Source organism: Actinia tenebrosa, unplaced genomic scaffold (genome assembly GCF_029948245.1).
Source record: "Actinia tenebrosa isolate PJP-AT-01 unplaced genomic scaffold, QUT_ActTen_1.0 PGA_scaffold2__45_contigs__length_23673736, whole genome shotgun sequence".
In the NCBI taxonomy this organism is placed as follows: Eukaryota; Metazoa; Cnidaria; class Anthozoa; order Actiniaria; family Actiniidae; genus Actinia; species Actinia tenebrosa.
Window position 1 is genome coordinate 8,394,855 of NW_028292579.1, and position 27,151 is coordinate 8,422,005.

Consider the following 27,151-nt stretch of genomic DNA (forward strand, 5'->3'; position numbering starts at 1 on the left):
TTTACTTGTAGAAGAAGGATCGCTATTTATGTATTTTCATGCTTCAGGCCCATGCCGTAGTTAACACAGTGGCTTCGAACCTTGATCTGAGCAGAAACCCTTGTGCTAAAGCCCTCAGTGATGCTGCAGGTCCACAATTACAGCAAGAATGTAAAATTTATGGGTCTTTGTCAGCTGGCCAAGTGCTCGTTACGGATGGATACAATCTTGGATGCAAAAATGTATTACATGTAGTTGCAGGGGATTGGCAAAATGGACAAGGAGAGCCGGTATGTACTGTAAAAATTATGATTTGACAAAAATAGAAAACGTTTTAGGTGATTACATTGCCCCTTATAATCATTGTGACAGAGCTTGACCAAGGAATTCGTGACCAGAGTAAAGGTTTGATAGTAGGAGATCAAAGGTTATTAAATTGAGGACCTGAAATTCTGTCGTGTTTTATTATTATTATTTTTTTTTTTTAACTAATTAATTATATGATCATGCCTTTTCCTTTTCCTCGGTTAATTCAGATTCTGCGTTCTCTGATCCAATCCTGTTTTAAAGAAGCAGACAAGAGAAAATTTTCCAGCATCGCATTTCCAGCCATTGGAACAGGAAACCTTGGCTTTCCTAGAGACGTTGTTGCCAGAGCTTTCTTCGAAGAAGCAGACGCTTTTAAGAGTAAAAATCCTCAAAGCCCTTTGAATGAAATTCATTTAGTGCTTTTCCATAAAGATCAACCTACTATACAAGCCTTCCAAGACGAACTTAAAAGCAGGAAGCCCAAGGTGGCAAAGGGCAAGCGACGAAGCTACGTCTCAAGAAGGGAAGACAACGAAGACCTTGACAAGAGCTTCACTTCCAGAAAGCCCACTGAAAGTTTTGTAACCATCTCGCAAGAAAACGTCTCAGGCTCTTCATACATTGGCTCTATTCGTTTGGAAATCGTATCCGGAGATATCACTAAAGAAACTACAGATGCTATAGTGACAGTATCAAATCCAAGTCTTAGCGTATCTTTAGGAGGAGGAGTTGGAGCTGCGATCGCCAAAGCCGGTGGCCCCACTATACAAAAAGAATGTGATAAACTAGGTCCTCAAAAACCGGGATCTGTCGTCTTCACGTCATCCGGCAATCTACCGACAAAAAAAATTTTTCATCTGGCATTAGTTTCTACTTCCTTCGTTTTCAAAGGAATCTCGGACGTTATGGTTAAGTGCTTTCTCAAAGCTGATGATATGGGGATTACGTCCATTGCCGTTCCTGCCGTAGGAACTGGAATGGGAGGAATAAGCCCAAAGGAAGCAGCTAAGGCCCTTTTGTCTGCCATTGGAAAGTTTTCACAGCAAAACCCAGCATCAATTAACCACATACGCATTGTCATCTTTCAAGAACATATACTCCAGGTTTTCGACAATGCCATCGACGAATTGTCTGAATCAAAAACGTCGATATTTGCGTCATTATGGAAAGGATTTAAAGCTGGAGTCAAGGGAATATTTGGGTCTTGGGGAACCGTTACTGGTCCCCACGAGTCTGAAATTGAAATTCCAGAATATGCGTCTGGTTTATCGTTCCAGCCCGAGGAAAAGATTTGGCTTCAGGTACGTACATAACAACGTTTGTACTCCAGGCTATAGTCTCGTGCTACTTGTTTTAAATGAAGTTTGAAAGTTTTAGCTAAAATATACAGAAACTGAAATCTAATTTTATCGCATATTACCACCGCAAATACAAGCAGTGGCGCAGCTCAACGGGGTCAAACTTAAAGCAATAAGGTCCTTCTGGCAGCAGCTTTACAATCCCTGAATGACCCCGAAGCACAGCTCTAACCAGCTTGAATTAGTTAATGTTGATTTGAGAGAAGGGAAGAAAAACTGGAAAGCCAATAAAACCCTTGGAGTCTTAAAAGAACCAACCAACTCAGCTTAAATGCGTGGGGAGACTGTGAATCGAACCCAGAACTGCAGCGGTGAGAGGCAAGCGTTTTACCACCAGTTCGTCCTGACTCCCAGAAACGTGACATGATTCACGAAGCGGGAAGCGGTTATCTTGGTGCATAGTATGAGACTAGGTTTTTACATACAAATCCAGTTTAATTTTAAAAAACGGTCACGGTCCTTTATTAGGCTGTGCATGACTAGCATACCGTCAGTCAAAAAAAAAAAAAAAAAAAAAAAAAAAAAAACACACACCGATAAAATATGGAGTCGCGATTTGTTAAGCTTTTGTAGATCATTGTCAAAACTTACAAAATTGTGGGTTATCTCGAACCCTATACTTAAAAATATCACTTTTTCTTTCCGCGATGAAGTTGTTTACACATCTGTCACTTACTCTCACTCATTCCTTTTTTTTCCTTAATTGAAATGAAAAGGTCTATGCTGCGTCTGATAAAATTTTGAAAAAAGCAGAATCAGACCTCCACAAGCTGATAAAAGAAAACTCCAAAACCAAAGAGATAGAACACGAGGCTATTGGTGAGCTGTCAGATTCACAAACAGGCAGGGTCATGAGGATGGAGATAACACACCACACCAAGATCCATATAGACAAGAAAATAAACCGCATTATTATCCGAGGGGTTTCTGAAGATGTTTCCAATGCTACTTTGGGTAAGTGAGTATTTTCAATCGTACACACACTAACCATCATCTGAGTGATTTGTTATTGTGAGTTGTTTGTTAAAATATACATCAATGGCTTTGAAAGCCGGCGCTCAATGACAAATATATGATCCATACATGATGTATTGAATTTTAGTACAGAAATGAAAATTACGAAACACCGATCATTTATGAAACCCAGAACTGGACAATCTATGGGCTTACCTAAGGAAGAGTATGAGTAACTCAAAAATTATTCAAATAATCGGAAATTGACCATTTTCGAATTTGTAAGACGTAATATCGCGCTCTTCCAAGATTACATACATTTCATTTCAACGTCAGAAAAAAGCAAATAATCAAACAATCAAATAAAGAGAGAGAGAGGTCCTTTAATTTCAGTATTGTTTGAGTGTTGGCTTTAAAACTGCAAATGCTTCATGGAACATACGTTACATTGTCTGTAAAAGGTACAATTGCTATTTTTAGTACACAAGAAAAGATCCACTTATGAAAAGTAGGAAAAGCAAATTGCTTTTTTTAGTAAACAATAAAAAGTCCAATATAAAAGCAGGAAAAGCAAATATACAATTGATAAATGATAAAACTTATATTTTGTAGCTGTCTACGACATACTGCGTGAAAGATCGGAAGAGGAACATGCTCGTAGATATGCAGAGCTGTTGTCCAAGAATGTACAGTGGTATTATGACGATGGCGATAAGTGGGAGCCTTACGATGACGAGACTAATGCAAAAATAGAACAGGCGCATAAGGATAAGAAGAATGCTGTCCGTATATCACAACAATATGAGGAAGATGATAAACCCACACCTTACAAGATTGATTTCAAAACAATGATGGAAACGAATCTCGATACTAGTAGAACTACACGAGTCGATAGAAGGGATAAAACAGCAGGTACAATACATATATTATTACGTAATGAGGTTAAGAGTAAGCCCAGCCAATCCCAGCCCAGCCCAACCAATCTCGTTATTGTTTTCTACATTTTTAAAATCGTAGCTAGTTTTTACCAATTAAATGTTAACCATAATGTAATTGGTTAAATTGATAGGAAGTAACCTAAAAAACTGGTTGTCTCAGTTGCATTGCCTTGACCTTAAAAATGTTGGTTATAATAGCATATATATTTTGGTTGTTATAATCCCCAGAAAATTGTTTATAATAACCAATATTATTATATCGATGAAATATCAGGATTATAATTATTCGGTGTCTAAAATCTCGTACATTCTACTCAGTGAAGATATCATATCCGTCACATGTGAAGATATCACCGTTGCCATGACTACGTTGTTATCAACCAATCACATATAGGCCTTCACGGTTTCGTGAGATCCTGAGATCAAAAATGTCAGCTCCATCGCCGGCAAACGAGAATTTCGATCGACGATAACTTAAACCTCTTTCCTCATTTTTTATGAAATGCAAGAATAAAGACAAGGAAAGACTACAAACCTTCTCGCATTGTGGTATTTTGTCTAGTTTTGAACGCCATTTTTCAATAACGGTAAATCCAATTTTAAAGATTGTGAATTCTAAAATTTTCTTAGATATTTTTCTTGTTTGTAATTAGCAAGGTTAAATCAAGACAGTGATTTTTCAAGAAACTGTTGCAACTGTTTGATCCGAGTCTTTATTAAAGAAATAATAAGCTTAAGTTTAATTATCTTTAAGATTTCAAATTCAATTCATAGGAAGATGTTCAAGATGTTTGATTGATAATAAATAGTTCAAGTTTATATATTTGTATTGGAACTTTCATCGATATTTATGTAATAAACAGAACATTACATGGGCGCTTTTGAGATACAAATCATTCTCTTGTTGAATATCTCTCACTCGTTTGCTGCGCTCACTCGTGAGAGATATTCTCTCAACACTCGAAGATAAAATTCGTATGTCCGCGCGCCCATGTAATATTCTCTATATATGATGGTGGTTGTAACCCAAATTAAATCGTTCATGTCAACCATTATTATTATGGTGGTTGTAACCCGAAGTAAATCGTTCATAACAACCAATTCTCAACCATTTCAAAATTGGTTCTCTCAGGTGCATAAATTTAACAAATGTTTTTTTGGTTGTTTTAACCAGGCAGTTTTTACAGTATACTACAGCAATGTAAGACTCTGACTAGGTCGACCCTTTTCCTTGGTTTAGAATAAAGCACCATCTCGCGCTTGTGCTCTTTATGATAAAATGCATGGTCCCACGCATAAGGATTAACTAAGGACTCTTGTTTTTATGCTAAATAGAATTTAAACTAGTTGCAATTTCCATAGATTGGGCTCCCTGTGTCCTATCGTTCGTAAGCAGATGCCGTTAGACGATCGATAAACGTTTAATTATCGATCTGCTAACATCTTAGTGAGTGAGTGAGCGAGAGGGCGAGTGACACATTTGCATATTCAGACCCCTCACAATAACTCGTTTCTACGCTTCGCGATTCCATGAGTTGAAAAATGGGGATCGGAACTTCTTCATTTTACTTGGCCTCTACAGATAATCTATGGCAATGTACGAATTTTCCACTCAATTAACAATTATCAACAATGTATAGGAATGTTACTTTCAAATGTTATAACTGTTTTTTCTTTTTTTTAAATAGAAATAGCTTTTTCCCCAAATACCTTGCTATGATATTTAGGTTTCTTCTCATATTGAAATATTTTAACTAGTTTCTTAGTTTATTCTCAGTTCTTAATTCCTAGCATTATGTAAATGTCTCTAAAAACCCGCATATAAGAACCTAAAATTTAAGAACCTGTTAGGCTAAAATTTCATTTTTAAGCACCCTTCACATAAGAACCATTTTAGGCTAAAATCCTAAAACAGGTTCTTATTTAAAAATAAATAAAAAATAGAATCAATCTTTTTAAAAATATATTTATAACACAGTCTGTACACAATAATGCTATAAACACTATAACTGTACATGGTTACTGTAAAGAACATGTCCTCATTGAATAAAAAAATCCAACTTAAAATGAAACATAATTTTATTTCTTGAACAAAAGTTAAGAACCTAATTAAGAACTTAGTTAGCCTAACTTAACACTAAATACCATTTATATAAGAACCTGTTTAGGCTAACTTGAAAAAACCTAGGTTCTTATACGCGGGTTTTTGCTGTATTACATATTTTATATTATTATTATCTATAATCATTTTTGCAAGTTCGTATTTTGAACGAGCTTAACCAGTTCCTGGACGACACGTGTTTAAATAAACGATTGATTGATTGATTGATAAATTAAAAGTCATAACTGCAGTCTTTAACAAAATGATTTTTAAGGGAAACATTTCTTGTCATTGTCATTATTTCTTTTTGTTTAGGTGTACCTCTACCCGCGAACTGGGACCCTCAGCCAACAGGTAGTGATGGTAAAGAGCTTGACCTACACATGGTCGTTCTAGACCCTGTGAAACATAAGAAAGAATACGACGATGTCAAGGGGGCCATAGAAAAGACTACAAGGGTCAACATTAGTAAGATTGAACGAGTTCAAAACCCTGGGCTTTACAGAACATACGCTGTGAAGAAACAGAAGATGGATGACAAAAAGGGCAGTAACGAAAAGAAGCTGTTCCATGGAACTTCTCCTGACACTATTAAGCTGATAAACCATCATGGCTTCAACAGAAGCTTTTGTGGAAAAAACGGTGAGTATATTCATATAAGTGATGGTCAGGATATTGAACTTCGGTACCGTCTATGTAATATGTCTCTATACAGGTAACCCAGGCTCTCCACTTTTATAATATTTTTATAAAGTAAATTCGATTTTGCTAAAATTTCGTAGGTTTCGCTAAGATTTTGGAAAAACAATTTCGACTTATATATATTTAAAACACTCATTAATAATTCATAAGCTTATGGTCCAATTGGAGACACCATACACGTCACGTGCATGAACCTATATACCCGATAAAGTCCTCTTCATTAGTATACAAGTCATTTTATATAAAGACACATGTGTCTTTATATAAAGACACATGTGATCTTTATATAAAGACCACTCGAATACTATGAGGATGACTTCATCAGGGATGAAGTATGCATCCAAGTTTAGATGAAGACATAGAGCTTCATCAAGGTCATAGTCAACCCTAATGATTTTTGACTAACGTGCCTGTCTTTGCCTTGGCACGCAATATCCAACGTGTGGGAGCTTCTATTGAATCTGGTTGCGCATGCACGTGACGTCAAATCTCTATCGAAGTATAAAATTCCATGTTCGTGACGTGTATGGTGGCTCCAGTTGAACCAAAATCTTATAAATTGTTCATGAGTGTTTTAAGCAGTTCAAAAAACTCATAGATCGTGTTTTATCAGGAATAAAAGCACTCGGCTACGCCTCTACGCCTCTACGCCCTACGGCCAAAAATTATAAATACAAATATAAATACAAGTATATCGAAAGTATATCAGACAGGGCGGGATATCTTTCTTGATATTTTTTTCAGAAAGCCCTAATGATAAACAACTCGAAAAAATATATAATGGAGGATATCCCATAACATTTGATATGCTTTTGATATGCTTGTATATATATTGGCAGCGGCCATAATTTTTGCAAATGGCTGTATATATATATATACAGCGATATGCAGAAATTCTGATTCAACCAAGTATTTAGTATATAACTCTATCGGGTGCATTATGGGTAATAGACCCGCGGGATTCAAAGCTAAGTACCAAAGCTTTGGCTGGCCTACCGAGTGTTGTTTATGAGCAGCGCTAAGGTCAAGAAGCGGGAACTATGTGTTCACTTTTTAGTACCTCTACACTACTAGAAAAAATGTCATATCGTAAACGGTTTTATTGATGTAAGGTGAAACATTAGAAGTTTTGCAATTGGTTGAGTTTAAAATCAGTTCTGAAATCGCTCTTCTTGGAAGTTTCGGTTTAGCTGAGCTCAATTCTGAACTCGTTCTTCGCTTATTTATATGTGCCCTTCTAAAACGATCGAACACTCCAAGGCCAGCAAAACCAAAACAGTCGGTAATATGACTTATGACAAACGTGGTACAAAAATTGTTCACGAGCTACTCTAATATGTGTGTATGTATATATACACTCGATTGCAGAAACGTTGTAGTATATATAGTAGTGTATATGTTTATATATACACTTAATTGCAGAAAGGTTGTAGTATACATTTATACAAATACCGAATTTATTCAGTATATTTAATGATATACAAAACAGAAAACTCGCTTTATTTATTATTTGTTTCATTCAATGAACTTCAAAATATTTTATTCTTGTGTTTTGCAACCTACAGATTATAAATCAATTGGTTTTGAGGGTTAAAAAAGTAAAATTGCAATATGCATCTCATTAGGTATTTGTATAAATGTATAAATGTATACTACAACGTTTCTGCAATGGAGTGTATATACATGAGATATATATATATACAGCAATATGCAGAAATTCTGATCCTTTTGTACATATATACAAGTATATCAAAAGTATATCAGAAATTATGGGATATCATCCCTGATATTTTTTTCGGGTTGCCTATCATTAGGGCTTTCTGAAAAAAATATCAGAAATGGTATCCCATAATATCTAATATACTTTTGATATATTTTTATGCATATAAAAACTTTGACTTTTTCTTCTCAAACAAATATTCTGCTCTACTTCTATTGATGTATTGAGCACTATTTTACGGAAAATTGATCCACCGATTTCTTATATATATATATATATACACTCGATTGCAGAAACGTTGTAGTATACATTTATACATTTATACAAATACCTAATGAGATGCATATTGCAATTTTACTTTTTTAACCCTCAAAACCAATTGATTTATAATCTGTAGGATGTAAAACACGAGAATAAAATATTTTGACGTTCATTGAATGAAACAAATGATAAATAAAGCGAGTTTTCTGTTTTGCATATCATTAAATATACTGAATAAATTAGGTATTTGTATAAATGTATACTACAATCTTTCTGCAATCAAGTGTATATATATATATATATATATATATATATTTGTTTGAGAAGAAAAAGTCAAGACAACATTTTTCCCGACAAGCCTGTTTCGTGAATTGCTTCACTCTTCAGGGGATTTAATGATAAGAATATTCGTTACTATCATTTATATAGAAAAAGTATACATAATTAATTAGTGGATGTAGTTTAGCTGTTGCGTAATAATGCTTTGTTTCTGTGGCGACATGAAGATACAAGTTCGTTGCGCTTATTTAATGATGAGAGTTCCGGTCGATAAATTATTAGAAACTTTTCTTTAAGACAAAGGTTACATCTTTTGCTGGAGCTGTTGTAGGCGGAGCTTGAAGATAGGACGCGCCATAAAATGGAGTAGCTGATATTACCGTTCTTGAGAGTCCAGATGTATTTGCTGAGTTCAGTCGAGTTTTTATGTTGTTCGTGGCGGAATGAGGCGGTGTGGTTTCTGTATCTTGTTTTGAAGTCGTTTTCTGTGAGTCCTATGTATATTGCGGTAGTGTTGTTGTCCTTTCTTGTGACGGTGGCTTGGTATACAACTGATGATTGGAGGCAGTTGCCATTAAGCGGGCAATTGTTCTTTTGTCGGCAGTTGCATGTTTTCTTGTCCTTTGTGTTGTTTGCGGTGTCGTTGTCGTCTCTCGGTGGATGTAAAATGCGCTTGTTATGATTGTCAATGATTTGTTTGGCATTGTTCATGCAGCTGTAACTGATCTTGATGGTGTTACGATTAAAGACTTTCCTAAGATTATGGCCTCTAGGAAAGTGTTTATCAACTAGGCCAAGGAATCTCTGTCCGATATTGGTGCTGACATTTTTGCTAAATGGGGGGTTGTACCAGAGTATGCCGTTTCGTTGTCTGTTTTTGCGTTTTGTGGTCGCGGTTGGTTCGTAGTTTAGGATGTACTGGTATCCGCTTTCGTCAAGTGCTTTTTGATATGGAGGGGCAGCTTGGTCGAAGGATGCTTTGTCGGATGAAAGGGATGACAGTCGTCTGTTGATGCCGGCAGGTATGTTGTTGGTAGTGATTGGTGGATGGTTGCTCTCACGGTGGACGTACTGCAGTGTGGTGTTAGGCTTTATGTAGGGCTGGTAGGTATTTTGGTTTAGGTTGAAAGTAGCATCTAGGAAGTTGATGATCTGCTTGTTGGCTTCGATGGTGATGCGTAGTCCGTTGTTGTTGAAGATTCGGCAAATTTTCAGTTTCTCTCGGTGTGGCGTTAGAAATGGCTAGTCCGTCGTCTCGGTACTAGCCATTTCTAACGCCACACCGAGAGAAACTGAAAATTTGCCGAATCTTCAACAACAACGGACTACGCATCACCATCGAAGCCAACAAGCAGATCATCAACTTCCTAGATGCTACTTTCAACCTAAACCAAAATACCTACCAGCCCTACATAAAGCCTAACACCACACTGCAGTACGTCCACCGTGAGAGCAACCATCCACCAATCACTACCAACAACATACCTGCCGGCATCAACAGACGACTGTCATCCCTTTCATCCGACAAAGCATCCTTCGCCCAAGCTGCCCCTCCATATCAAAAAGCACTTGACGAAAGCGGATACCAGTACATCCTAAACTACGAACCAACCGCGACCACAAAACGCAAAAACAGACAACGAAACGGCATACTCTGGTACAACCCCCCATTTAGCAAAAATGTCAGCACCAATAGCGGACAGAGATTCCTTGGCCTAGTTGATAAACACTTTCCTAGAGGCCATAATCTTAGGAAAGTCTTTAATCGTAACACCATCAAGATCAGTTACAGCTGCATGAACAATGCCAAACAAATCATTGACAATCATAACAAGCGCATTTTACATCCACCGAGAGACGACAACGACACCGCAAACAACACAAAGGACAAGAAAACATGCAACTGCCGACAAAAGAACAATTGCCCGCTTAATGGCAACTGCCTCCAATCATCAGTTGTATACCAAGCCACCGTCACAAGAAAGGACAACAACACTACCGCAATATACATAGGACTCAAAGAAAACGACTTCAAAACAAGATACAGAAACCACACCGCCTCATTCCACCACGAACAACATAAAAACTCGACTGAACTCAGCAAATACATCTGGACTCTCAAGAACGGTAATATCAGCTACTCCATTTTATGGCGCGTCCTATCTTCAAGCTCCGCCTACAACAGCTCCAGCAAAAGATGTAACCTTTGTCTTAAAGAAAAGTTTCTAATAATTTATCGACCGGAACTCTCATCATTAAATAAGCGCAACGAACTTGTATCTTCATGTCGCCACAGAAACAAAGCATTATTACGCAACAGCTAAACTACATCCACTAATTAATTATGTATACTTTTTCTATATAAATGATAGTAACGAATATTCTTATCATTAAATCCCCTGAAGAGTGAAGCAATTCACGAAACAGGCTTGTCGGGAAAAATGTTGTCTTGACTTTTTCTTCTCAAACAAATATTCTGCTCTACTTCTATCGATGTATTGAGCACTATTTTACGGAAAATTGATTCACAGATTTCTTATATATATATATATATATATATATATATATACACAACCTCGATTGCAGAAATGTTGTAGTATACATTTTTACATATATAATTTATATAGTATATTTAATGATATGCAAAACAGAAAAATCGCTTTATTTTATTGTTTGTTAAAGTTAGTTGCTAGTCCAACGTATGATTGAGTCGATGTATTCGTTGTGACTGTTACTTTGTAAATTACATGTGTTTGTAGGCATTTTTCTTGTAGTGGGCATTCAGCTTTCTTTCTGAAGTCACAACGAATACATCGACTCAATCATAACTTTAAAGAACGTTACAGAAACCACACAGCCTCCTTCCGACACGACAAAAAAAGAAACGAAACAGAACTATCAAAACATATATGGAACCTAAAAGACAACAAAGAAACACATGATATCAAATGGAAAATAATCAAGAAAAGTCAGCCATATAGTAATCACAACAAAAAATCATTTGTAAAAAAAATCTAGGTACCTTGAATAAGCGCAATGAATAAGCACCCCCATGTCCTCACAGAAATAGATATATACTCAAGAAATTCTACATCCCTATGTAATATAAAACCGAACTGTCACTTTGCAACCTTTTTGATTTTTCATTTTAAATGCCAGCGGATTACACCAACGGTCATTCATTGTAACTTGCCTGATGAGTGTGGTCATTGCGACCATACGAAACAGATTTGTTGCATTAAACAATGAATCAATTCCAAAAGTCTTGATTTAGTTTAAACTATATTTACTGCTCCTTTAATGTTGAGCACTCTAGAAAACTATTCTACGAAAATAAGTTAAGAATATATATATATATATATATATATATATATATATATACACACTCGATTGCAGAAACGTTGTAGTATACATTTATACATTTATGTAAATATCTAATGAGATGCATAATGCAAAATAACCATTTTCAACGCTTAAAACCAACTGATTTATGATCTGTACGATCTAATAGACCACAGAAAATATTTTGACAGGAACTGAATGAAACAAACAATAAATAAAGCGATTTTTCTGTTTTGCATATCATTAAATATACTGAATAAATTAGATATATGTATAAATGTATACTACAATGTTTCTGCAATCGAGTGTATATATATATTTATTTATTTATTTATTGCATAATGCATCTCATTAGATATTTGTATAAATGTATAAATCTATACTACAACGTTTCTGCAATCGAGCGTATATAATGCCAAATAACCATTTTCAACGCTTAAAACCAACTGATTTATAATCTGTACGATCCAAAAGACAAGAAAAAATTATTTTGACAGTCATTAAATGAAACAAACAATAAATAAAACGATTTTTCTGTTTTGCATATCATTAGATATACTGAATAAATTAGATATATGTATAAATGTATACTACAACGTTTCTGCAATCAAGTATATATATATATGGATACATATATTGATATAAGGTGATTATTCATAGAAAAAGAAGATATAATAAATAGGAAATATATAATTAAATGGGAAAATGGAAAAAGAGATAATGATATGCAAATGGAAGGGAAAAAATGGTACTCTTTGGACATTCTTCTTTCGCCTGATAGTTTAAATCTGGGAGGGACCGCGTTTTTGGTCGAAGAAATCGAGCTGAAGTAGAGTGACTTAGAGTTGGAATCGGCCAAAGCTTCCAACCTTTAGATTATATAGGGAAGAGAAGTGAAGGGGGTACCTAAAATCGCTAAAAAACGATTAAAATCGAAAACTTTGAATACATGACGGTAAGTAAACTTATCTTTTTATGTAGTGTTTAAAAAGCGAGTAGGAGTGTTTTATCAGGTATAAAAGCACGAGGCGTAGCCGAGTGCTTTTATACCTGATAAAACACGATCTACGAGTTTTTTGAACTGCTTAAAAACACTCATGAACAATTTATAAGATTTTGGTTCAACTGGAGCCACCATACACGTCACGAACATGGATTTTTATACTTCGATAGAGATTTGACGTCACGGGCATGCGCAACCAGATTCGTTAGAAGCTCCCACACGTTGGATATTGCGTGCCAAGGCAAAGAAAGGCACGTTAGTCAAAAATCATTAGGGTTGACTATGACCTTGATGAAGCTCTATGTCTTCATCTAAACTTGGATGCATACTTCATCCCTGATGAAGTCATCCTCATAGTATTCGAGTGGTCTTTATATAAAGATCACATGTGTCTTTATATAAAGACACATGTGTCTTTAAAAAAAGACTATAAAGACACATGTGTCTTTATATAAAATGACTTGTATACTAATGAAGAGGACTTTATCGGGTATAAAGGTTCATGCACGTGACGTGTATGGTGGCTCCAATTGGACCATAAGCTTATGAATTATTTTGCAAAAATAAAAATTTGCAAAAATGATGGCCACTTCCTTATATATGTACAAGTATATAAAAAGCATATCAAAAATTATGCGATATCATTCCTGAAATTTTTTTCAAGTTGTCTATCACTTGGGCTTTCCGAAAAAATTATCAAGAAAGATATCTCGCCGTGTCTGATATTTGAAACGGCCATAATTTTTGCTATCTACATGTTTGACCAATTTGTATTGTACTTAAATTGGAAGATTGCTGTCCTGTATAGCCTAGTGGTTTACCTCATTTTTAAGGAAGTTGTAAATGATATCTTAAATTTATAAATGTGGTGCGAATAAAACATTGTCATTGTCATCGTCATTAAGGTAAGTCAATGCGAAATATCTTTTAATTGATTGACTTTGGAGGAGTACCCATAAAGATTTGAAAGCCCTTTTGTTGGAATTCTTCCAATCAGCTTCGAGATCATGCTTGTCTAGCTGTGGAGTAACGCCTTCATATCCGTCCAAGATTTTGCCAAGTGGTATTAATGGCGACTGATTTTCGGCCGATCTCAAATTGTAACCGAAGAGATATTTCGCATTAAATCACCTTCTATAAGACTCTTTGGACATCCTGCTTTTGCCTGATGGGTTTAAATGTAGGAGAAACCGCGAAAAAAATAGAGCCGAAGTAGAATGACTTGGAGTTGGAATCGGCCGAAGTTTCCAACCTTTAGATTATATAGAGAAGAGAAGTGAAGGGGGTACCTAAAATCGCTAAAAAATGCTTAAAATAGAAAACTCGCAATACAAGTAAGTACACTTCTTTTTTTATGTACTCGAAGTTTTTTTTCAAAAATCATAGCTAAACCTACAAGATTTTAGCAAAATCGAATTTACTACATACAGTTTGTTACAAAAAAGGATAGCTTGGGTTACTTGTGGTTTCTAGAATGATGAACGGGATATAGCTTATTGAATTTCTTTTTCGAAAAAAGGGGGGCTTATTTGAGAGTGAGGGCTAAATAGAGAGTATACGGTATCTAGTCTCAGGTCGGCTGTACCGTCCTGGCAAAGAAACAATATAATAAACTATATCATTATCCACCGTCACCCTTGATAGAGAAGCCTGCTACTGCCAAATTGAAAAACTAATAATAATAATAACACGTTCATGCCTCAGCATAAGTTCTTAGAGTAGCACTATCTTCCTGGGGTTTTCTCTATATATTTTGTCGGTTATTCATAATTTTGTTTATGTGTTTTTGCCTTTAGCCACTTTGTATGGAAAAGGGGTATATTTTGCTCGCGATGCTTCATACTCGACGGGCTATTCTCCGGCAGATACCGCAGGAAACCGCTTCATGTATATGGCAAGAGTTCTGGTAGGGGAGTATACAGCGGGACGACAGGACATGATCACTCCACCGGCGAAGAACCCAAACAGTCCCACGATAACTTACGACAGCGTAGTGGAGAATGTATCAAACCCCTCAATCTTCGTTGTATTCCATGACACCCAAAACTATCCCGATTACCTTATCACGTTTAAATAATTGCGAAAGATTTTGGAAAAGATTTGGTAGCATACGGATTATATAGTTAATTAGATGATAGATAGCTTTAGATTAAAATAACTATTATGTTGCTGAGTTATGGAGTTAAGTATGGCTAGTGTGACCGCAAAATGTACGTACGCGATACGTATTTGAATCAATGTGTTATAGGTGGATATGATGTTTATAGACATTGCCATAATCTGGTGCTATTATTGTTGCCATTCTGGCGTTATTGTGTCAATCATTTTAACAATCAACCGGCCAAAGACAAATTCCGTCATCGCCGATGACGGGTAGACATATGGGTATGCCCGCCTTCATTAATTCGAAAAGAGAGGGTTCTTTTTGCACTAGTTAATTACTTGAGGACGTTCGCGGGCATTTTTCGCGCGCATCCTTTCTGCGCATACGTTGAGTGCGGCATCATTTCAATGTTTTGATAAGCAAATTATCAAGATAACCCATTTCTCACTTCTCTATGGCAAACTATTTCCGAAACCAGTTCGGTGACCCATTTTCTGAATGCAAGGGGATGATTGAAAAAAATTGGGGGGAAAATCCACCTGTTAACGATTTCGAATGGTACGCATTTTGACCACACCGTTCGGTTTGAAAGTTTCATAAATCCTTATCACTAACTCTTAATCACATGCTTTTAATTCGGAAATGTTAAAGAAAGTCATATTTGATGTCCAAGAATTTGTTTCCTGCATTTCTTTGATGGTTTTTTTTAAGCGTGTCTTTAATCCCTCTGGTTACTCTGTAGCGCGCGTTTTTCCCTCGATGAATACCATACTTCCTCAGTGTTTAGCAAAAAAAGAATTCGGTGACCCCAATTTTTTATTTCATTTTTTGAACAAGAACATGTTGGGGTGTGTTTGTGCCAAGTTTAATAAAATTCTGATTGCAACTTCATTTCCCCGCGAACGTCCTTCATTGAACCGTTTGGAAATCTATAATTCCTAATTAGGTTTACTGTTATACGCAAATCGTTTATTCAGTAGCAGAGACGTTGGTAAAATTTTCCAGATATCGAAAACCAATGTTCATCCGAGAATTAATTTTGAGCTAAGCTAAGAGGGTCAGAAACGTTTAGTTTAAATGTACAGCCAATGTACAGAGCCAAGGAACTGACGGAAATCCCGGCTAACGTGGATCAAGATCGAACTATTTCTTTGAAACAGATGCAAAAGAAGTGTCAGGTTTTGCTCTAAGGCCATAGGTATTAGACTTTTTTTTAAAGTGTAGCTTGTATCGTAAATTAATAGATCTATTTACCCACAGTTAATGGAACTGAATGCATTCCGCTCCATTAACTCTGATTTACCTTAGGCGTAATGTTTTCCAATAGGCCCTTTGCAGCTCAGTAATCACGTGCTGATTAATTCGCTCAGAGGAAATGAATGAACATCTTGATTCCCATGGGTGAAATATACTGGTGAGCAAACAAACTTTCTACAACCTGTTTCGAGAGATCGCAATAAAACTGCATTTCGTAACACACTTGTTACACATCGTTTCATTCATTTCTTTACGAATAGCTCAAAAGAATTACCAATTTAGAATAAAATAATAAAAAAATGCTCACCAGTACAGACACGTGACCGTTAACTGCAAAGGCCTATTTCAGACCACTTGTCAATCACTTGAGAATAAGATTTTTTGTTTTTAAAAGTTGTTTTTTAACTTTTTTAAAAGTTGACTTTAATTTTAGAAATATGTAACCATATCCGTATATGTGGCTTCTCATGCATAACCTTAAACAAAGAAATCATACTCTAGAGAATGCGGACAGGTGGTCTAAAATGGGAAAACATTGCGCGCAAATAAGCCTTTTCATAGTTTAAAAATCGATTCCACTGCGTATGCGATTTTATCCCGAATTTCTCACCTTCTTTTGATTAAACCTTCTTTTGTTCTTAATTAAACAAAAGAAGGTGAGAAATTCGGGATAAAATCGCATGCGCAGTGGAATCGATTCTTTAACTATGAAAAGGTTTATTAAATATTATTAAAGAGGTATATTACATTAGGTTGTACTTAGCTTGCATTTTAATTATTTGATGAATGTAGATATGCCATTAATAAATCATATATTGTTGTCGTTACCTCTTTTCGCCATCTTATTGTTTAACCCATGTAAATATGTATACACGGCCATTACTTAGTCATTATTTTTCAAATCTGCCTAAGATTCCACGGAGAGCTAGCACTGGTTTAGCACCTGCACCCCCGGGCATAACGCAAATTTGCACGAGCATGAAATACTTGATCATAGATAACAAAAGGCAGTAAAGAAGGTTTAAGCTTGGTTTTTTTCCTTCTCCTGAACATGTTTTAAACAATTTGTTATTATTATGTTGTATTTTGTTTGTTTGTCCCCTGTCGATCTTCTCCCTTTCGCAGCTTATACTTTGCTGGTAGTTTGCTCCAATTGCGGGTCCATTCTTTATAGTAGCATATTGACAACAGGATTTCCTCTGCCCAAATCTAAAACAGTCATCGGTAGAACAACGACCGTTTGATAATTTATTTAATATTTCTTACACGCACCTATCGGTCTACGATCGATTTGTCATCAAAACGTGAAAGGAGCATGAACGTCAAAAAGAAGCTCCCTCGCAACAGGAAACAAGTGTCCGTCGAATTTTAGTCGGGAAACAACAAACAACGAAGCTATTAAAGAGGTCTATTAGGAAGACACTGATTTGAATAGGTTTCCAAAGAGGTTTTTAATCAGAACGCAGCATTTATGATAGACCAAAGACTACTAGATGGTTTGACTAATCGGTATTAGCATAATTTTTTTATCAGGAATCCTGTAATCTGATTGGCTAACGTACTCGTTATATTTCCTGTGATAGATAGTGAGTAGTGAAAAACAAACAAGTGCATGGTCAAGTTTCCTTGAAATATCTGCTTGTTTTCTGCAAATTCAGACTACTGTATACAAATCGATTATAGAAAATACACGACTGTATCAAGGAAAGGAATGAATGTTTTGATAAATAAAAAACTGAAGAATTATGACAATTCTAACTAAAAGCATCCGTCAGATTTCACTGAGATTTCCATGTGCAAACTTACAACGGACGAACAACTGACTACAAGATGCGATGGCATTTTAAAAGGATTTTTTCAAAGAAAAGAAAAATACAGAAGACAACTTATTCACAGGTATTCGAAAAGAACTAATTAAACGATAAGAACAGGCAAAACACTAAAGAAAAAGCTACTCGCCTCATCGACTATCTATTGACTCCTAGAAAACTCGACCTTGTAGTCTAATTGTTAATTAGTCAAATCCAACTAGTGGTAATATAGTATATAGTTTATATAACCCGACTTTGCAGCACAGAAATCATACTACTATATATTTTGCTAAGCACTAAAGTGTCGTCCAAGAACTCCGAAACCACTGAACTTATACAAACAATTCCAATCTGCGTACAAGGTTGCTCACAGCACAGAAACGGCGCTCTTGAAAATCCAAAGTGACATTCTTATGTCCATTGATAATGGCAAAGCAGTGGTCTTGGTGTTCTTGGATATGTCGGCCGCGTTTGATACAGTAAATCATAACAGATCTTACTGTCAAGACTGTCTGAGAATTTTGGAATAAAAGGAATGGTATTGAAGTGGTTCAATTCATATCTGACAAATAGGAAACAGTTTGTCGCAATCAATAACGCTGTCTCTTCTGTTTGGGATCTAAATGTTGGAGTACCTCAAGGATCAGTGCTTGGTCCGGTTCTGTATGTTTTGTATACGTCCCGGGTAGCTGACATCATCAGGAGCTATGGGCTGAGTTATCATTTCTATGCGGATGATTCCCAACTTTACATTGCCTTCAGTCATAAGTCGCATCAACAGCTTTTGGACGCAAAGGAATGCATTGAGAAGTGTGTTGCAGATATTCAAAGGTGATCTGAAGTTGAATCGGGATAAAACTGAAATTATGCTAATTCACTCTAAATTTAAAGCCTACATTGACCCACCGATCATTCAAATTGGTGATGATGTGATTGATGTTTCCTCAACTGCCACAAACCTTGGTTTTAAATTTGATAAGTTCAAGCAAGTCTGTAAGTCCTCATTCTATTTCATCCGGAACATTGCTAGAATTAGAAAGTTTCTTGCTGATTCTACTACAGAGAGTGTGGTTCATGCATTTATTACCTCCAAGTTGGACTATTGAAACTTACTCTACTATGGTCTCCCGAAATATCTTTTGAAAAGGCTTCAGTATATTCAGAACTGTGCAGCTAGATTAGTAGTTCAAGCGAGTAAATTTGATCATGTCACTCCAGTTTTGATAAAATTGCACTGGCTTCCTGTCCTTTTCCGAATTATATTCAAGATATTACTCATTGTGTACAAGTGCTTGCATGATATGGCTCCCCCATACCTGGCTGATGCTATAAAACGGAAAAATTTGCGCACTCTCAGATCTACAACCATGGAGTATCTAGAAGAACAAAGATCTCGTCTGGTGACCTATGGTGACAGATCTTTTTACGTTGCTGGCCCTAAATGTGCGCTATATAAGTTCCATTATTATTATTATAAAAAACCACACAGAATTCATGCCTTGGTCCCGAAGATGAACGGTATCTGTTTTTGATTTGAAAGTATTGCACTTTTAACAAACGAGAAAACTATTTCCGTTTTCATTCAGAACAAACGCGCGTCCGCCATGACCAGGCTCCTCGCTTCTATGAAAATATAAAGGGATTCTTCAAATATCATGAATTAAAAATCAACCACACCCTAAATCCATTGTTTGATGTAGGTTCTTAAATTCGGCGGAAAACCCAGATTCTTAAAGCCGGCGGCGGAATTGATATCAACAGGGGAGAGCGGGGCTGAATCATAAACCCGGGATAGGTTTTTAATTACTTTTCCTTATACTTGCCCGAGAGAACGCAAGGTATGAAAACAATACTATTTTTATTTCTATCGGAACAATAGAGTGCAAACGCGGATATATTGTACTCTATTTCCAAAAGAACAAAGCAACAGTAATCTATCTCTCTGAATTCATTATAATTTAGTATTTCGTGTTTGGTATCGAAACAATGAAGTTTAGGGCTTAGTTGATATTTTAAACCAGTTCAAACGTTAGGACGAGGTTTTGCATTAGAATTCTGGGCAATACTGGCGTAAACTGGGCAATACATTTTGTTTTCATCTTGTACAACCAGATGTTTCAATGCTTCCCTGCTAATTACGTCACATCAATACATTTGCATATCGAAGATTTTCAAGATGGCGGAACCGGGGCCGACTAGGGGCAAGTAACAATTCGGTTTCTCGCCACCCTTACAATCCAAATAAAATAAAACATCACCATATTGACTATTTATGTATATACTTTTAATGATAGGTTGCTTGAATTATATTGCTAATGTCCTTTAAGAAATTAAAAACTGAAATTTGAACAGGAAAACACACGGCAAACACCGAAACTAAAGAAATTGCTACTCTCAGTCTTGGGGATTGGAACCTTCCTGGTACCTTCCTCACTTCCCGCCGATTCGACAGATTCCCGGTGATTGAACAGACGACAAAGGTACGCATAGTATTTGATTCTGCAGCAAGGGAACAAGCGACGTCCTTGAATGATCCAATGCTAACAGGGCCAAAGCTTCAGAAAGATGTGATGGAGATATTGCTTCGTTTTCGAGAAAAACCAGTAGCAATAGTCGCTGACATCAAGGAGATGTTCTCACAAGTAATATTAGCAGAGAAGGACCGTCGGTTTCACCGATTTCTTTGGAGGGACCTAGACCAAACTAGACCTATTGATGTCTACGAAGCTGTGAGACCATATCTTGCACAGTTTTTGGTTCGAAGTCACGCTGAAAGGTTCAAAAAGGAGTTACCGCTGGCAGCAGCTGTTGCGCTATCCAAGATGTACATGGACGATACACAATTACACAGAAGGAGAGGCGATATAGGTTCGTGAACAACTAACAGAGCTTCTGAGGCGAGGCGGATTCCAAATACGGCGGTGGTGCAGTAACAAAGCGAATGTCTTAAAAGGGATTCCAGAGGAAGATCGTGCAACTGGGGTGAAAGTCAAGGACTCTAAACTTCCTTGTGTGAAGACACTTGGAGTAGAATGGAACGCGGGAAAGGATCGGACGTGTTTCAGTTTACGATCAACACCAATGTTAGCAGTAGCGTACATACAAAGAGTGGATTGCTCAGCCGTATCGCAACATTGTTCGACCCGCTTCAATTTCTAGCTTCGTTTACCATACGAGCAAAGATGGCCTTACAACCTGGTTACGAGGACTCGCTTGGGATGAAAAGCTGAGCAGCAGTAAGGGGGACTCGCGATCACCATTCGGAATCGCCCGGGAATTACCCGTGTTTATGCACTAGCGTCCCCCGCGGGAATTACCCGTGTCCCGTTATGTGTTGCGCGAAGATTTCCTTACTGCTGCTCTGTTTGTGTCGCAAACGGAGGATAAAATATTCCTTAGATATAGATGGACACCATCAAAAGCATTAGTAACAAGACTGTGCGCCGACTGCGAACTCAGGTGCTGGACCGCTTAGACGCCGACTTTGCCTTCACAACGTTTATGGAGGGAGATACAGATGAGACGATGAGCGAGGAAAGAGCAGAAAGGATAATTGACTTAATGCCCGAAGGTAATTACCGCCTGGAGTTGACGTTTATAAAGTATTTAGACGGCGAGTGGATAATAGAAAAGGGCAGGAATCCAATACGGGCGTCTGGCAGGAAGGACCTGTTCGTTTTAAACAAGGACACGCGTCCTGGGGCGCTGGTGGGCATCGACATGTTGTTCTACGAAGTTGCTTACCCGGTCACCGTGGTTATTTACGGTGCGTATGAAATTAAGAACCCGGACGTTAAGAAGCTCAAACCAATGCGGCATCCGGGTAACTGCGTGGGTAAGTTAGTTAGAGAGTTCTTCGAGGATTCCTCTAGGGGAGGTAAGCTTACGTTGAAGAGAAGAGAAGCCATCAGGAAATGGGAGCATGCTACTCGTAGGGCAGGAGCCACCATTGAAAACATCAAGAAGTTAGAGGTTGCTTTAGAAAGGCGCATACACGTGAAAGACATCACCGACGGCTTCATTTACTCCGGGACGCACAAGTATGGAGGCCGGGGTGCGCCTATCGTAATTTACCAGCATAACGCACATGCGTGGAGGGAGTTAAGGTTCCCAAAGAAGAAGGAGACGCGCGTTTACAAGGAGTCGCCGCTTGCAGAACTAATGCACGAGAATTCTATTTGGTTAATGGATGCGGAGGGAAGTCAATTTATGACCCAAGATGGTACTTTGTATCGTCCTGAAGTGGAACAGCTGCGCATTCAAAGCGCCTGTGAGACTTTAGGAGAAGACTTCTCCGACGAAGTGCTTAGCAGTCGCAGTTTGGACTTCTTAGCCGCAAAGAAAAGAAACGGTTGGAAATCCACGCCGGAGGAGTTCAAAGACATAGCCAAAGCCTGTGTAGAACACGGTCACGGTGGTCTGTGGAACATGGAATACGACGAAGACCAATACGTGTCTTTGGATATGAAACACTGTTACCCTGCAAGCTTTAAAGGTCTAGGAGATTGTAAGGAATATTACGACCGTTACGGACATGCAGATTCACAGTTCTTTCGTGTTGCGTTGGATGGTCACTACGACGCCCCAGCAACGGGGTTTGTACGGTTGACCACCTGGAAATTAGCAGCGGGTCTGCACCCCATAATCTATGCGTGGTATGGGAAGCACCTGCAGGAGAAAGAATGGATACCGGTGCCCCTATTGAAGTTCTTTGAAGAGCGCAAACTTTTAAAATACACAGCGCATGAAGCCATACTTTGTCACAGCGCCTTCACGCAATGGTTACCGGAGCATAACCCCACAGCGCGTGTGGTCATAGGTAAATTCACGCAGGGCGCTAAGGAGGGTGAAAAACATATGCAGCGACGCCTAATAACGGACGCCGGCGAGTTAAGCTTCCTCATAAAACGTGCGCATGACAAAGGAACGATGGTGTCTGTAGAGAAATGGGACTACCTTGTCGACGATAAACTACACGAATGGAATGCGCTGTGTTATTACCAGGACCATCGACCGCAGTATTACCATCTGCGTGCCAGCATGCTCGCATATGCGCACATTAACCTATTAGCGATGCTGTTAAGATTCGACAAAGAAGATATCCCCCGCGTAGCCACGGATTCCTTATACGTGAAACCGCACGTGTTGGAAAAGATGAAGGAATTCTACACTGCCGATGAACTCGCAGAAAGTGGCCAATGGCGCGTCAAAGATGAGGAGATAAGGTCTTGGAGGGCACGTGTAGAATATCACGGAGAACACACCCAGGGCACCGTAACGCCTACCAAAGAGCCTCTACCTTCAGTTGCGGACCCCATTTCCTACCAACGCTTCTCTTACCTCTACGGTACGGGAGGCAGCGGTAAGACGACGCGCGTGTTAGAACTCTTTCCTAAGATAAAGGTGCTAACGCCGACGCATCGTTTGGAAAGAGAACTCTGCGAAATGGGCCACGACGCGCAAACTTACCACAGCTTCTTTCGTTGGAATGGCCAAAAGTGGGTACCTGAAGCCATCCACGACATACCTCCGGTGATACTTTGGGATGAGATTTGCACCGTTCCTTTAGAAATCCTTAAAGAATTCGTAGAATTCCTCCGTGGAAAGTGTCAAGTAATATTCGCCGGAGATCCCTGCCAGCCTCCTCCAATAGCCGGAGAGATGCCCCACGAATGGCTGAAAGATTTCGTAGACCATGCGGAGGAAATTAACACCGACTACCGCAGTAAGGATCAAATAAGAAACCTGAAAGCGGAATTGAGGGGCCTCAGTGACGCCGAGCAATGCAAAACACTGCGCAAACGCGTACGAGCGAAGTCCTACGAGGACTTTCTATACGCCTGGCACCCTAAGGATCTGGTGCTAAGTAGTAAGCGCGCGGCACAGTCTCGCATACAGAAAGACTTACTCAATATGCACCGAGAGCGCTTCCCTACGCATTTGGTGCCCGTTTCTTACAAACCCCACGACACCCGCATGCAAAAAAGAGACGTCTGGGTACCTGGTACCGACATCCAACTGCAAAATGCGGTAACGCATGATAAAGCCTGGGTACCCATAGAAAAGGTGGAAAAAATAACCTCCCATCCAGACTGGCGCTTGGGCTATTGTATGACAGTCCACAGCGCGCAAGGGCTTACCATAAGAGAAACCTTATGGATCATAGACCAGCGGTTGTGTTGGAGCAACCTTATCTACACCGCCGTAAGCCGCGTAGAATATGCCAAACAGTTAAAAAGAGCCTGGGGGCCGCAATTGCGCTACGATAAGACGCCAGAGGACGTAGCCAAAGAGAACATTGCTAAGAAACTCCTTCGCTACAAAAGACACGACGAAGAAAAAAATATGACGTTCGACCTATGCGTGGACGACGTCTATAAGAAAGGGGCACGGTGTGCCAAGTGTAACATACCTCTACTATGGAGGTTTGACCCAAATGACGATCAGCAGTTCTCCGTGGATCGTATAAATAACAAACGCGGGCATTGCAGAGGCAACGTAAGACTGACATGCCTAGAGTGTAATCGTGCGCGCGGTGCTGCGCTACTTTGAAGGGCAGCTAGCACTACTTTGAGTCTTTGGGGACTATGAGCAGCTCTTCCATGACAAATCCACGACTTGGGCCATTTAGGTAATACAACACGGGTTGCCCTTCCTTGGTGACGGACTTCGAAATCTCATACGTTTCCAAAGACCAGTTAGGATCCGTGGCTCTCTTACTGCCACCTTCGAGTTCCCCCGGCTGATAGAGGTATCTGACCACTATGTTGCGGGGTAGCTTTTTTTCCTTCAGTCCGACCGCCCTCGAACTTCTGACGTAGGACTTGTGTTCCACGTGTTTCTTTTTTATGGCATCCTTGGGTTTTATTCCCGTAGCCCTGGCCGCCTCGTTGTTCAAAGCCGCGACGACCTGGGGGAGCCGCTGAGTCCATTCCCTGTTTCGTTTGGAGGGATCTTCCAGCTCTTTCCAATACTGGTATCCAAAGAGACGCTCAGCCAGGGTCTTATTGAATCTCTCGACGATGCTCTGACCCCTGTGGTACTCAGCTTCAGCTCTCCTAATCTTAGTGTCGTGGTCTTTCAGGGTTTTGGTAACCACGCCCATGAACTCTGTCCCCGCATCCACTTGCAGCAGCTTAGGCCATTTCAAGACGCGCTTATAAATCCTACCTAGGGCTTCTGCGACTTCCCCAGAATCCTTGCTGGTTATGGGTTCGGCGTCCTTGTATCTGCTTGCGATATCGACTACGGTCAAAGCGTACCTATAGGTCTTTTTTCTCACCTTATCGTGCGGTAAGAAAAGCAAATCCGCCTGATGAACTTCATTAGGGGTATTTACGGTGAAGCTGGGCCTGGGAATGTACTTGGGCACGGGAAGATAAACCTGCCAGAGGGTTTGTTTTCTTAGCCAGTTCTTAGCCGTTCCTTCTGATACCCTGGCCGCGGTCGCAAGTTTCTTGATGGCCGACGCTCCTTTCCAATAGCCTTCAGGCCCATAGTAAATCCTCTTGAGTTTGTCCTCTACGCGGCCCATTATATGAATTCCAAAACGAGATTGATATTGCGTCCATTGAAATCCACCGTCTTTCCGTCCACCTTAATGGCGATGTTTATGCTTTCTACTAAATTGGACAAGTCATAGCTTAAAGAAATGGGAGTGTATTCTACTGGGTCAAATGGATTACCTTTGGGCAGAAACTTGGACATAAGAGAAGACTTTTCTCCATTGTTGTAACTATGGACCAAGTCGCAATAGACTTCATAAGAGGATGCGACTTTCCATTTCACGTCATATGTACTGCCGCTATTTATCGTGGTACTAGTAAGGCCCAGGAGTTCTACCAATGAACTGTCCTTTAAATTAGCGCTTCCACTATTTTTCTTGAATTTCATTTCATGGGGTAATCCTGTGGTAAGAGTATATCCATGCTTTGCTAGCTCCTTAGCCAGTGTTATGGGGGTGTAATGGGAATCTGGTATTTTTGGTTTGGTGCCGGAAGTTCCGATGACAAAGCCATTAATTAAATTATACCAAGAATTGTACAAAGAACAACTAACCAGCCGGACCCTTTCCGCGCGGATGGGAGGATTCAGATAAGTAGTAAAGTTATTCTTGTCGCTTTCCAAAAAGACGATCATTATATTAGATACGCCAAAGCCACGCCTCCTGCCAGCCCTGCGACTCCTACGAAGACCAACTCACTATCTTTTTGTTTCTTAGAAGGCTGGTAGTAATTCTTAAAGTCAGGCTTCTTTAACGCCACTGTGGGATGCGCTTGCGCATAAAGTTTGAAGGCGTAGTCTGTGTTTTCGAAGTTCTTATCCGCCTGCATTTTGTCTTGGTAGTTCTTGTCCAACCAATCCCTGTAGGCTTGTCTTTTTTCATTCCAAGCTGCAACGTCTCGCTGATATTTCTCCAGCGCTAAGTCGTGTCTTTTCCTTTCGGCGTTAGATTCTGCGTTTCTATCACCGCTAACTAATTTATCCAGATATCTACCACCATAATTAGCCCCTGTAAATGCTAAAGCTGCAATGACTCCACCTGCGACTAAGCTAACCATTATACATTAGGCAGGTACTTTTCCTTTCGTAGGTAATCCTTTAGCATGATAGCCCCGCCAACGGCAGCGGTCATCTTAGCGAAATTAGCGAAGCTCTTGCTTGGGTCTTCAGTAAAGTCTTCTTTGAGCACTTTCTTACCAACCCAACCAATACCCGCAACGATGGAAGTAATGATAGCTGCCTCTTCAACAGTTTTCAACAACGCGGTTGACATTATATACAAAGCGAGAAGGTTATTACTCCATTTCAGGGATCTTACTTTTTCTAACCTCCACAGGTGCGTGATATGTTGGGGCCTCCCACTTTACTTTTGGCTTCGTAGCCCGCCATTGTAAGTAAAGGCTGCCTGCTGCTATAGCAATTCCTATCGCGCCAATGACGTAGCCTGGATTAATGAAGGATTCCTCTTCTTCTACCTTTTTTTCTTTTTTGGCTTTGTTTTTTCTGTTCATCTCTGCGAGCTTCTTTCCC

At 38.9% G+C, this 27,151-nt stretch overlaps 1 protein-coding gene across 1 annotated transcript in view; it reads left to right on the forward strand.

Annotated features, from left to right (window-relative positions):
* The window catches only part of LOC148909162 (protein mono-ADP-ribosyltransferase PARP14-like), a 29,538-nt gene extending 12,404 nt beyond the window's left edge, over positions 1-17,134 (forward strand). Inside the window, exons 8-13 of the mRNA XM_089034268.1 lie at positions 48-269; positions 516-1,589; positions 2,363-2,600; positions 3,213-3,512; positions 5,955-6,281; positions 14,743-17,134. Of these exons, the coding sequence (XP_088890394.1) occupies positions 48-269; positions 516-1,589; positions 2,363-2,600; positions 3,213-3,512; positions 5,955-6,281; positions 14,743-15,023 (2,442 nt within the window). The 3' untranslated portion in view covers positions 15,024-17,134. The remainder of the gene's footprint in view (positions 1-47; positions 270-515; positions 1,590-2,362; positions 2,601-3,212; positions 3,513-5,954; positions 6,282-14,742) is intronic.
* Positions 17,135-27,151: the final 10,017 nt, after the last annotated feature.